Consider the following 13,757-nt stretch of genomic DNA (forward strand, 5'->3'; position numbering starts at 1 on the left):
ATCATTGAAAAAAACCAAACAAAAAATGTTGTGTAATTTCATATCCGGATTCTTATTTTCTGCACCAGCTTTGTTATTTAGATATTCTATGTTTACTTCCGCCTCACATGACTGCCAGTGTGATCATGTTGTTTACTAATATACTAAAATGTATCACTTTTTGTGTCTTTTTATCTGCCACAACTTGTCATGTATACAGAGTTGATAATACACAGGATTCAGGCAGAAGATTTGATGGAATCGGCGGTCTCAGTGGCGGTGGGGTAGGGGTTTAAATTGACAATTGTACTAAGAGTAAGATAGGCCCAAAAAGGGGCGGTTTTGTTTGGTAATAATTTATAGACTAACATTTTGTATGTACATATATGTAGAAGGATTTACTTTGATATAGTTAAATCATATTTCGTTGTCTTTATAAAACGTTTTGATTTCCTTGAAAAACCGACTTATATTCAGTGTCAAAATCTTTCAAATTAATGACATTTTATAAAATGGCCTATCTGCAGTAGTACATAATTAATATTAATTATGTACATATTTAAAAGAAATATGATGTGACCTGTCAACGTGATGAAAAGTCGATATTCTCATGGGTTATTTTTTGGTTTTTATCTCTCTTGCATTGCATTAGATACATGTAAAACATTTATTCCTTATATATACTGTCATTCAAGACGAGTTATCAATCATTTATTGTTTAATTTTAGGCAACATCAAAGTTGTTGGTTAACTACCCAGAGAAATACAGAGATCAAATCCTGGATTATTTGTTTAAGGTAAATTGATTACATATAATTACATGGCTTTTTTCGTAACTGGTGAGACTTCTGAGATGTCATATACATATGTTCTATATATGCTACAATGAATTCATTGTTAAAAGTTAGAAAGTTTGCTGTATACTACAAAAGGTGTACCTGGGTAGTTTAATTTGTAATAGCATTTTTATTTTAACCATCACAATGACATTAAAAAAAATCAAAGAAAGATTTTTCATAATTTTTGTTTATAATGACAATTTTTTAATAATTTTTTACCAACAGCCTAACTTTGCAGCATCACTTCAAATGTTGAAAGTGGAAATTGGAGGAGATTCTCAAAGTACAGGTACACATTTTAAATTTGTTGTATAGAGTACAGGGCATTCCGATCTGCTGTAGTGAAACAAAGGGAAGTAACTCTGATAGAAAGGTTACAGATTAAACAGTTGGTAGAGGAATATAGTGTTGAGATATTGTCTAACCATCCACAAAGAGGAGAGCATATTAGAGACAATCAACAAGTCTTGTCACCATTGATGGTGGAAAATCATTTGGCATTTATACATGTTACTTGCAAGCAAAGCAATAGAATAATTATGAATCTATAAAGTAGTATAACAAGATTTGAACATGATTATGATCATCATTAGAGTTCAAAATTACTTCATATATGATTTTTGTTTACCTGGTATATTATATTATCCTCTATTTATCAGATGACAAAAAGATGGACCAGTAAATTTATACTGTCATGTATTCTCGGGATGAATTAGATATTTTTGAAGAAACTGTAATAAAAGTAAGGAATTATGTTCATTCCCTCCATTTATAAAATGTCTATTGTATGTTTTAGAGGGTACAGAGGCATCTCACATGCACAATGAGTGGGATGAGAACTACCAGCGTGGGTATGAGTGGTGGCTGATGACTGAAGCTAAAAAAGTGAGAACTTTGATTCAGTTTCATTGACTAAACTTGCATGAAATGGGACCCTGATTTTGTATATCTTATTTGTTTTTCATATAAATTGCACTTGATACTTTACAGATGAAATATTTTTATTTTGACTTGGGCATCAAATTTATGATGATATTTTTTTCATGAAATTTAAGAATTCAGAGAGAGTTATTGTTAGCTTAAGTTGCGTATAGTTCAGTACCTGCTTATCAAAACATCCATTTTTTCTGCCTATTTCTTAAATCTTCTCTTATACACTGGTATATTTTTACAGAGAAACCCAGATATTCTGCTCTATGGTCTGCCGTGGGCATTTCCTGGATGGCTTAGTAATAGTTTCGACAATCCTTACACTAATGTCACACGTACAGCAGAATATGTGACTCGCTGGCTTCTCGGGGCAAAGAAGTTCTACAACCTCACCATAGACTATGTTGGGGTAAGTATCTGTATTTTATAGATATATGCATAAAAATTGTCAATCATGAATAATGGAAAACAAAAATATGTTAACTTTTTTAAATGTAACTGCTATTGGAAAAAAATAAAACAATTATATCAGGTTTGAAGTTAGAGTTCAATTCACACATAAGAGTGAACTTGAACTTAATAAGCAAAGTCATTGTCCAGCTGTATTTATAATTTAATGGATATGAATTGTTTATTTGACTTACATGTGTAATGTCTTTTACTGTAGATTTGGAATGAGAGGCCGTATGATGTTTCTTACATCAAAGTGAGTATAGAATATTTAATCTTCTTTGAATTTCAATTACCGTTGATTCATTGTCTTATCAAGTTAAAAAGAAATGTCAATTAGATTTAACATCAAGTAGATTGTATATCAAAGAGTTGCAAAACCATCAGAAAATTAATGCAATATTAAAACACTGGTGCTTAGGTAAATATAAATAACAAATTCCCCTTAGATCATAATTGAGCTTTATCTGTTTAAGGATTGTTCCCTTGTCAGATGGCCATTAAGGGCAATTGGGCCTCCTCTTCTATGACAAACCCATAAATAGACTACCTAATTACCTATGAATATCTTCACTTTATTATGCTCGTCATTAATAAGGAATCTGTTTTGATCAGACCCTGCGAAAGACTTTAGACAGCAATCAGTTGAGTCGTGTGAAGATTGTGGCAGCTGATGGAGGGTGGGAGATTGCCTCACATTTACAAGACAAGGAACTGGAGGCTGTCATAGATTATATAGGGTAAGTGAGATGGAGGGTGGGAGATCACCTCACATTTACAAGACAAGGAACTGGAGGCTGTCATAGATTATATAGGGTAAGTGAGATGGAGGGTGGGAGATCACCTCACATTTACAAGACAAGGAACTGGAGGCTGTCATAGATTATATAGGGTAAGTGAGATGGAGGGTGGGAGATCACCTCACATTTACAAGACAAGGAACTGGAGGCTGTCATAGATTATATAGGGTAAGTGAGATGGAGGGTGGGAGATCACCTCACATTTCAAGACAAGGAACTGGAGGCTGTCATAGATTATATAGGGTAAGTGAGATGGAGGGTGGGAGATCACCTCACATTTACAAGACAAGGAACTGGAGGCTGTCATAGATTATATAGGGTAAGTGAGATGGAGGGTGGGAGATCACCTCACATTTACAAGACAAGGAACTGGAGGCTGTCATAGATTATATAGGGTAAGTGAGATGGAGGGTGGGAGATCACCTCACATTTACAAGACAAGGAACTGGAGGCTGTCATAGATTATATAGGGTAAGTGAGATGGAGGGTGGGAGATCACCTCACATTTACAAGACAAGGAACTGGAGGCTGTCATAGATTATATAGGGTAAGTGAGATGGAGGGTGGGAGATCACCTCACATTTACAAGACAAGGAACTGGAGGCTGTCATAGATTATATAGGGTAAGTGAGATGGAGGGTGGGAGATCACCTCACATTTACAAGACAAGGAACTGGAGGCTGTCATAGATTATATAGGGTAAGTGAGATGGAGGGTGGGAGATCACCTCACATTTACAAGACAAGGAACTGGAGGCTGTCATAGATTATATAGGGTAAGTGAGATGGAGGGTGGGAGATCACCTCACATTTACAAGACAAGGAACTGGAGGCTGTCATAGATTATATAGGGTAAGTGAGATGGAGGGTGGGAGATCACCTCACATTTACAAGACAAGGAACTGGAGGCTGTCATAGATTATATAGGGTAAGTGAGATGGAGGGTGGGAGATCACCTCACATTTACAAGACAAGGAACTGGAGGCTGTCATAGATTATATAGGTAAGTGATGGAGGGTGGGAGATACTCACATTAAAGCAGAACGGGTGCAGATATATGGAGGAGATGGAGGGTGGGAGATCACCTCACATTTACAAGACAAGGAACTGGAGGCTGTCATAGATTATATAGGGTGAGATGGAGGGTGGGAGATCACCTCACATTTACAAGACAAGGAACTGGAGGCTGTCATAGATTATATAGGGTAAGTGAGATGGAGGGTGGGAGATCACCTCACATTTACAAGACAAGGAACTGGAGGCTGTCATAGATTATATAGGGTAAGTGAGATGGAGGGTGGGAGATCACCTCACATTTACAAGACAAGGAACTGGAGGCTGTCATAGATTATATAGGGTAAGTGAGATGGAGGGTGGGAGATCACCTCACATTTACAAGACAAGGAACTGGAGGCTGTCATAGATTATATAGGGTAAGTGAGATGGAGGGTGGGAGATCACCTCACATTTACAAGACAAGGAACTGGAGGCTGTCATAGATTATATAGGGTAAGTGAGATGGAGGGTGGGAGATCACCTCACATTTACAAGACAAGGAACTGGAGGCTGTCATAGATTATATAGGGTAAGTGAGATGGAGGGTGGGAGATCACCTCACATTTACAAGACAAGGAACTGGAGGCTGTCATAGATTATATAGGGTAAGTGAGATGGAGGGTGGGAGATCACCTCACATTTACAAGACAAGGAACTGGAGGCTGTCATAGATTATATAGGGTAAGTGAGATGGAGGGTGGGAGATCACCTCACATTTACAAGACAAGGAACTGGAGGCTGTCATAGATTATATAGGGTAAGTGAGATGGAGGGTGGGAGATCACCTCACATTTACAAGACAAGGAACTGGAGGCTGTCATAGATTATATAGGGTAAGTGAGATGGAGGGTGGGAGATCACCTCACATTTACAAGACAAGGAACTGGAGGCTGTCATAGATTATATAGGGTAAGTGAGATGGAGGGTGGGAGATAACCTCACATTTACAAGACAAGGAACTGGAGGCTGTCATAGATTATATAGGGTAAGTGAGATGGAGGGTGGGAGATCACCTCACATTTACAAGACAAGGAACTGGAGGCTGTCATAGATTATATAGGGTAAGTGAGATGGAGGGTGGGAGATCACCTCACATTTACAAGACAAGGAACTGGAGGCTGTCATAGATTATATAGGGTAAGTGAGATGGAGGGTGGGAGATTACCTCACATTTACAAGACAAGGAACTGGAGGCTGTCATAGATTATATAGGGTAAGTGAGATGGAGGGTGGGAGATCACCTCACATTTACAAGACAAGGAACTGGAGGCTGTCATAGATTATATAGGGTAAGTGAGATGGAGGGTGGGAGATCACCTCACATTTACAAGACAAGGAACTGGAGGCTGTCATAGATTATATAGGGTAAGTGAGATGGAGGGTGGGAGATCACCTCACATTTACAGAAGACAAGGAACTGGAGGCTGTCATAGATTAGAACGAGGTTAGATTATAGGGTAAGTGAGATGGAGGGTGGGAGATCACCTCACATTTACAAGACAAGGAACTGGAGGCTGTCATAGATTATATAGGGTAAGTGAGATGGAGGGTGGGAGATCACCTCACATTTACAAGACAAGGAACTGGAGGCTGTCATAGATTATATAGGGTAAGTGAGATGGAGGGTGGGAGATCACCTCACATTTACAAGACAAGGAACTGGAGGCTGTCATAGATTATATAGGGTAAGTGAGATGGAGGGTGGGAGATCACCTCACATTTACAAGACAAGGAACTGGAGGCTGTCATAGATTATATAGGGTAAGTGAGATGGAGGGTGGGAGATCACCTCACATTTACAAGACAAGGAACTGGAGGCTGTCATAGATTATATAGGGTAAGTGAGATGGAGGGTGGGAGATCACCTCACATTTACAAGACAAGGAACTGGAGGCTGTCATAGATTATATAGGGTAAGTGAGATGGAGGGTGGGAGATCACCTACATTTCGCAGAATACATTTAAAGACAAGGGATCCTCACATTTACAAGACAAGGAACTGGAGGCTGTCATAGATTATATAGGGTAAGTGAGATGGAGGGTGGGAGATCACCTCACATTTACAAGACAAGGAACTGGAGGCTGTCATAGATTATATAGGGTAAGTGAGATGGAGGGTGGGAGATTGCCTCACATTTACAAGACAAGGAACTGGAGATTTTCATAGATTATATTGGGGTAATAGCTAAGGCGTTGTCAGATTTCTACAGTCATATACTTGAATAACACGTGTAGAAACTTGCCAGTTTTGTAAAGAAATACAAAATGTATCATAAATCTACTATGGTTTGATTTTCATTGTTGGGTTTCCTTGGAGAAGTGCAATATATTAATTAAAGCAAATTGAGTATAAAAATGTCAAAAGCCAAACGATATGCTCCAACATAATTCTGCTTATGTGTGAAGCAATAGATATCTTGACTAGATACTGAAAATTAGATTTGTATACAATGTATATTAACATGTACTCCAAAACATTGTAAACTTATTGATATAGTTCATTCTTTTACTCTGGAATATTCAACAAAATGTGACTTAATGGTGTATGAAAGATCACATTCAAAAGTGTTTTACTATAGTAGATTTGATTGATGTTACTTTGTTTACAGTGTCCACTACCCTGGTACAACCACTACAAAGGCAGCACTGGCCACAGGTAAACAGCTTTGGTCATCTGAGGATTACAGTACCTTCAACGATAACACTGGGGCAGGCTGCTGGGCAAGGGTAAGTGTAGTAGATACAAGAGGCCCAGAGGACCTGTATTACTCACCTGGTTTGTTATGCCAAGAAATGATGTTCTGAATGCAGGTTTAGTGTTTATTTCCTCAAGGATTTTAAAGCTTTATATTTTGCCCCCCACCCCACCCCCTCCTACCACAGGGGTTGGGGTTCAGAGGTAAGATTTATACAAATTCTATTCCTTTGTCCTTTTTGGCAAAATTTGGTTACAATCCTTGTAGAATGCTTACTAGTAGTGATTTAAAGAATAGACAGACAGACGGATGCCCCTCCATGACATAAGCTCACTGGCCCTTTGAAAACTGAAATATGTTTGCAGAGAATGAATTTTAAGCATAAATATGCAGAAACATACCCAGGTATCTTCGATAGAAAGGTAAATGATTTCATCTAGCAGTCCAAAAAGTCAAGAATTGCATGTATTCAGACTGAATTAGTTCTATTAATTTTCTAAAAAAGAAGTTTATTCTTTAAAATTTCTTTACCTGTCAGGAAAGGGACTTTGTTGTTACAACTAGTAAATGTCTTTTCTTCTTTTTCAGATATTGAACCAAAATTTTGTGAATGGCTACATGACAAGGTTTGTATCAGTTTAAACCAACATAATATGTTTAAAGCATTTATGTTGTTACCAGGAGTTACTAGGGACACTTTTCACAAGACTAAATAAATGATTACTAATTATATATATTCCGAATTTGCATATTACAGAGTTATCTGCACTTGCGGGTTGGTATTGATTGTGACATCATGTGATTGCAAGCGTAATGTCATACGTTTCGGAGAAAACAACACGAGTTAGACTCACAAAATAATGATGTTACAATCAATACCTACTCGCAAGGGAGCTAACTCTGTAATATGTAAACACAGAATAATTCAACCAATTTAAGGCAAAAAGAAATGTGATTTAAAAATGTTTGTTCCATAAGCCTTGTCTGTTTAATGATATTTGTATAATTGATTAGGTTAATAATATTGTTTCAGCATGTTAACATTCTCTGTATATATTTATGGTTTCATTACAATATACTATGTTAATGGTTTCAGTACAATATACTATGTTAATGGTTTCAGTACAATATACTATGTTAATGGTTTCAGCATGTTAACATTCTCTCTATATTTATGGTTTCAGTACAATATACTATGTTAATGGTTTCAGCATGTTAACATTCTCTCTATATTTATGGTTTCAGTACAATATACTATGTTAATAATGGTTTCAGCATGTTAACATTCTCTCTATATTTATGGTTTCAGTACAATATACTATGTTAATGGTTTCAGCATGTTAACATTCTCTCTATATTTATGGTTTCAGTACAATATACTATGTTAATGGTTTCAGCATGTTAACATTCTCTCTATATTTATGGTTTCAGTACAATATACTATGTTAATGGTTTCAGCATGTTAACATTCTCTCTATATTTATGGTTTCAGTACAATATCATGGAACCTGATAGCCAGTTACTATAATGCCCTTCCGTACCCTGGCTGTGGACTGATGACCGCGGACAGTCCCTGGAGTGGTCACTACGACGTCTCCTCCCCTATATGGATGACAGGTAACAAGACTTCCTTGTTGTAAGATGTAGTGTTTATAACTATGGGTCATTCATGCACTCATCTTGTCACGCTGTTTATGTGCAGGCTAGGGCATTAACTATGTCTTACAGACATTTAAGGTAAAGGAAACAACTAAAGAGAATTGTCCTGAAAATCAAAGAAAATATATAAACAACCAGTGATTGAAAACAATCACTTGATTTAGCCTTTTTATCTAGGAGAAAGCAAATGTCTGATTTTTTTATAGGACATGAAAAAGTGTTCCTAAATCTAGAGTTGCCCACCAGCTAATTATGTGACTTTCTAAAGGGATTCCTGTTACCTTTCATATTGGACCCTATATTGAATATGCGTACACGACCTGCTATGCTTTTCGGCCGTATACAAAATGGTTTCTATTGGTTCTGGTGGAGGCCAACCCGAGCACTACCCTAGTGAATTACTCTGGCACAATTGTCTATGCTATTTTCATTTAAATGCATATAATGATTTTATTACTCAGGTGCAAATAATGTGTTGTTTTCATATATTTTGTTTTAATGCATAAAATAATTTGAAACCTTAAATGACTTGAAAAATTGTGCCCACATGATTCACTAAGGGCAGCACTTCACTGGAGTCAATAGGGCCCATTTTATCATAAAATGCAATGTACACTGTACATTAATGTATCAATATGTATTTGTTTCACAGCTCATACAACTCAGTTCACAGCCCCTGGGTGGAGATATCTACCACATGGCGCTGGAGTAGGAAAGCTAACATATGGAGGAAGTTACGTGTCACTTGTTAGTCCAAACCAAAAAGACTTAACTATCATTTTGGAAACCATGGTAACTATATATATACTACATTTATCTGTTTTTGTACATGTAACAACTGAAACTTTATAACAGTATCTTTGTGTTATAAAGTTAATGTTTACTAATGAAGATATAATAAATTGAAGCTGGAATAGGTTCTTCAAGAATAACAGGTGTAGAAAAATCAGAATAGTGTATTGATAAAGAAGAAAATTATAAAAAAAAAATCATGGTAGATTTCAATGTCAAAAGTTATACATCAAAAGGTGTACTTTTTTTATCTGTCTGTGACTAAAAAGACAATATTGGACTCCAGAAGGTTTGCCAATTGTAAATTGAGGCAATGTGTTGATTCAGAACTTCAATTTTATTTTTATTTTTTAAATTTTACCTTCTGTTTTTGATAGAGCCATGACCATTCCCTGTGTATCAGACCAGCCCTTCCTGCCTACACGGTCGTCCCACAGAATATCACACTACAGCTCAGTGGGGACCTGGTGAGATCATTAATCTGTTACGCAAGATATGATCATTTTAAGTACCAGTTTTTGTAAAAGTCTTAGAGATAATAGGTTTAGATAATCACTTAACAGGTTCTTTTGGCAGAAAACCTGTATTTCAGCAGGTAACAAATGATCAAGCACCAAATTGTAAAAGTTTTAGAATTGCATTTCAATTTGATAAAAAAACCTGTGTGATCAGTTAATGTAAAACATGTGTTGAAGATCAGTGAATGTTTTCAGGCAAAAATACAGCAGCTGAATGTATGGTACAGTAAATTGGCCTTTGGGAAAAGCAAGCAGTCTGTGCTGTTTCAGAAAATGCCAGCACTGAAGGTAATGTGAATACATTTGTTGTTTATTTTCTTTTAAACAATCTGAAAAAATGTTTTGATGTTTTCTGAATATCTCACCATATTGATAACATTTAGAGACACTTTACATTTCATTTACAATTTTATAATTTCCTTGGTATATAATGACATTTAATTATATACACAAGATAATGTAAACATAGAAATTTACGCTAATTATGTAAAGGTTGATTGATCAAGAAATTTCCCCAGCGCATACTTTTTAGTAAATACATGAACTTTGTTGTTAAAAGTCTGAAAGTGTATCTGAAAATAACAACACTGAATGTCTTATGCATGAAAATCGCGAAATAAAGCACTCGCGAAAATATCCACATTTATAGTACAATGAAATCAAATGAGGCATATATCTAGTTCAACAAAATTTAGTACATGAAAATGTTTATCTGCATACATATATTCAGGATAATAACCATTACTTTTGTGCTCTTGTAATTATTGTATATTAACTAAACCAATGACAGGTACTGGATGGGAAGATAAAACTTTATATAGATGTAGATGTGGTCTACACATTGACGACACTTACCCAGGGTAACAAAGGTTCCTACCCAGACCCACCAGTGAGGAAACCTTTCCCAGACACGTACATGGAGGATTTTGAAGGTACATTTCCATGGCAACCAGTTGATGAAAATGAAACTTTTGATTTATTTGTTTGCAAAATTCTTAAATATATGAAAAATTCTTAAATTCAATTCATTTGTTTACATGCAGATCTGAGAAACAAAACAAACATCATAGCACATACCTTTAGGTGTACTCATACCATATATCTGAAAATTATTAGTTTTGTAGTCTTATATATTTGAAGTTTGAATTATATTTATTGACTTAATAGGAATTTTAGTGTAAATAATTTAATATGTACACTGCCATAAAACAGGATATCCTTTGCACTCTGAGCCTGTGGATTTCGCTCAGCAGACCGGATCCTTTGAGGTTGTGGCTGGTTGTCATTCCCATGGCAACGTCCTCCGCCAAGTTGTGCTACAGACCCCTTTGTTCTGGTGCAAGGCCGATACTTTCAACAAATCACTGAACCTTATTGGCAACCCAAAATGGTCAGAATCATTCCTGAGGCTTTGATTGGTCAAAATTAGTGGACAACACACCCATCCAGAATAATGTTAACCTCAAAAATTATTTTAAAATTGTCAATATTTTTTGTAAACCAGAGGTTGTGATATGTTATTTTCACAGCTTTTCCTGAATTTTCCGAGCCTTTCAACTTTGCGCAGCAGGTTGGCTCCTTTGAGGTCACAAGGTCAAATGATGCTAGTCATGGCCAGGTGCTTCGACAGGTCGTACTGAAATCTCCAGTCTTCTGGTGTCCCCTACCTCTCCTTACTCCCCTCAACCTGATAGGCAGACCATGGTATGTTTTGTGTCTATAGAATGTTTTCATTTCTGATATCCGTTGTAATCAACAACAATACTGTTTTCTTGCAGATTTTTCTTTAATTCAGACATCTTATTCAAAATTTATTTTCAAATTTGAAATTTTAATAAAAAAGGAAATCACCTCTACTGTAAACCAGCTTATTTTCACGGTCCATTACATTTTGTGTATTTCGCAGGCGGTTAGAATCAACAAAAATAAATAGCAGCAAAAGTGATTACCAAACTACATGAAAAAAGAACTATTAAACTGTAGATAGTGAAATCAAACTGACCTGAAAAAGTCATTTGGCAAGAAAACACAGTTATATCTGTATGCAAAATTTGTTGTGAACAAAAACTGTTTAATTCCTGTATGTATGATGTCCACTAATTTTACCAGTCAAAACCTCATTATAAATCTATCATCAGTTATTGTATTTATTTACTCTGTTATCACAAAGTGATTTAGTACAACACTGCTATGTGTATGTATACTAATAAGGATTTTATAGGAATGTTTATATACATTATACAAAACTAGTTAGGAATATGAGTGTTATTTTTCATATTCTTTTTTTACATTGTTTGATGTAGATCATGCTCAAATTTCATAGCAACAAGTAACTGACAGTGTGTTATACATAGGTCAATGTTTGGAATGTGAATAAAATATTTAATTGGAGCATTCAACACCATATGATTATATTGATGAATTCACTGGCAACTTTCTCATTTAATTATTTACATAATAAATACAAAAATCTTGTGTATATGTACTCATTTATCCACCTAACATGATACAGTTATTTCCCTTTAAAATAATAGTTACCTCCCTTTTTATTAATTTAATAATTGTTTCCCTTTGAAATGACATTTATCTCCCTTCATTGACACAGGAGTGATGTATATGTGAGCTCGGATGTTGCTATTGGACCTATCAATGGTACAAATGGGGTATTTGTGGCGGCTCGTGTAGATCAAGGAGGATGCCAGGCTTGGCAGGCAAAGGGGCTGTTTTTCTTTCTGTTCCCAAAAGAAAAGAAATATATCCTGGCTAATGATTTAGGTAAGTTTTCAGATGCATTCAAGTGCATTTACTACAAAAATTACATTTCTGTTTGTCACTGAGTTTATAAAGGTAAATCTATTTATTGTTATTTTTTGTTTTGGTATTTTTTGTTTGGCTTCCTTTATAATAAAGTGGATATATTTGAAAACAGAAATAAACAACTTGAAATTAATATTACAGTTAGAGTTGTACCGTTGAAGGAAGGGGAGGCAACTGGAGCTGTTAATGGCTGGAACAATATAGAACTGGCAGTGGAGGTATGTTAACTTGTATACTGTTCTAATTTTTAAAAGGGACAATCTTTTTGATTCGAAATGAACTTATTCATTTTGGTGAGTTTTTCTACATCATACTTCTATCTAAAGATAATTTACTGGATACAGTAGGAGTACTGTTTAATACTTAAGCCAGAAAGCATAGATAAAAATGATTGATTTATGTTGTAGGGGAATATTGCTATAGGTAGACTCAACAAACAGACACTATTTAATGTCACTGTGCCAGCTACACCAGCTCATGGATTTGTCGCCATAGGAACCGATTCATATGGAATTGCTGATTTTGATAATGTTCACATTAAAAGCAGTGGTAGTTAATAATGAATTCTTTAGTGTGTGAGTGTTTAGTGTGTGAGTGTGTCTTGATATATGTATCATCGGTTCAGTCGTGAATGCTGTGTCATTTCCTCACAAATCCATGATAAAGCTCTCACACACATCATACAGATATAATGTTGATATGTTCCTTACAATGAAATTTTTTTGATTGTCATGTGATTTACCAACCTTTGGTATGTCATGTGATTTACCAACCTTTGGTATGTCATGTGATTTACCAACCTTTGGTATGTCATGTGATTTACCAACCTTTGGTATGTCATGTGATTTACCAACCTTTGGTATGTCATGTGACTAACCAACCTTTGGTATGTTATGTGATTTTCAACCTTGTATGTCATGTGACTTACCAACCTTTGGTATGTCATGTGACTTACCAACCTTTGGTATGTCATGTGATTTACCAACCTTTGGTATGTCATGTGATTTACCAACCTTTGGTATGTCATGTGATTTACCAACCTTTGGTATGTCATGTGGAATTACCACCACACCTTTGGTATGTCATGTGATTACAACCTTTGTATGTCATGTGATACCATTGTCATGTGAATTACCAACCTTTGGTATGTCATGTGATTTACCAACCTTTGGTATGTCATGTGAATACCAACCTTGTGTCATGATTACCAACCTTTGGTAGT

General features: G+C 35.8%; 1 protein-coding gene across 2 annotated transcripts; it reads left to right on the forward strand.

The window, feature by feature from the left end:
* The first annotated feature begins 104 nt into the window (after positions 1-104).
* Positions 105-13,118, forward strand: LOC138335048 (galactocerebrosidase-like). 2 transcript variants are annotated; one of them, XM_069283951.1, is made up of 18 exons: positions 105-263; positions 708-776; positions 1,044-1,107; positions 1,615-1,703; positions 1,993-2,157; positions 2,416-2,454; positions 2,814-2,938; positions 6,663-6,780; positions 7,338-7,375; positions 8,242-8,366; positions 9,061-9,200; positions 9,578-9,667; positions 9,914-10,006; positions 10,509-10,650; positions 10,931-11,108; positions 12,324-12,493; positions 12,677-12,753; positions 12,943-13,118. In XM_069283951.1, exons 1-18 carry the CDS (start codon positions 108-110, stop codon positions 13,090-13,092), a joined length of 2,028 nt encoding a protein of 675 aa, XP_069140052.1. In that variant the 5' UTR covers positions 105-107; the 3' UTR covers positions 13,093-13,118. The 2 variants fall into 2 exon arrangements, with proteins under 2 accessions (XP_069140052.1, XP_069140053.1); XM_069283952.1 differs by lacking the exon at positions 10,931-11,108 and adding an exon at positions 11,248-11,422.
* Positions 13,119-13,757: the final 639 nt, after the last annotated feature.

The sequence above is a fragment of the Argopecten irradians genome, chromosome 11, assembly GCF_041381155.1.
Source record: "Argopecten irradians isolate NY chromosome 11, Ai_NY, whole genome shotgun sequence".
Classification (NCBI taxonomy): domain Eukaryota; kingdom Metazoa; phylum Mollusca; class Bivalvia; order Pectinida; family Pectinidae; genus Argopecten; species Argopecten irradians.

Bases quoted from the DNA above. Each gene is read 5' to 3' on its own strand.
- LOC138335048 (XM_069283951.1), top strand. From the start codon at position 108: ATGACTGCCAGTGTGATCATGTTGTTTACTAATATACTAAAATGTATC. The intron at 264-707 runs GTAGGGGTTTAA...GTTTAATTTTAG, and splicing joins GCGGTCTCAGTGGCGGTGGG to GCAACATCAAAGTTGTTGGT. The intron at 12,494-12,676 runs GTAAGTTTTCAG...TTAATATTACAG, and splicing joins TATCCTGGCTAATGATTTAG to TTAGAGTTGTACCGTTGAAG.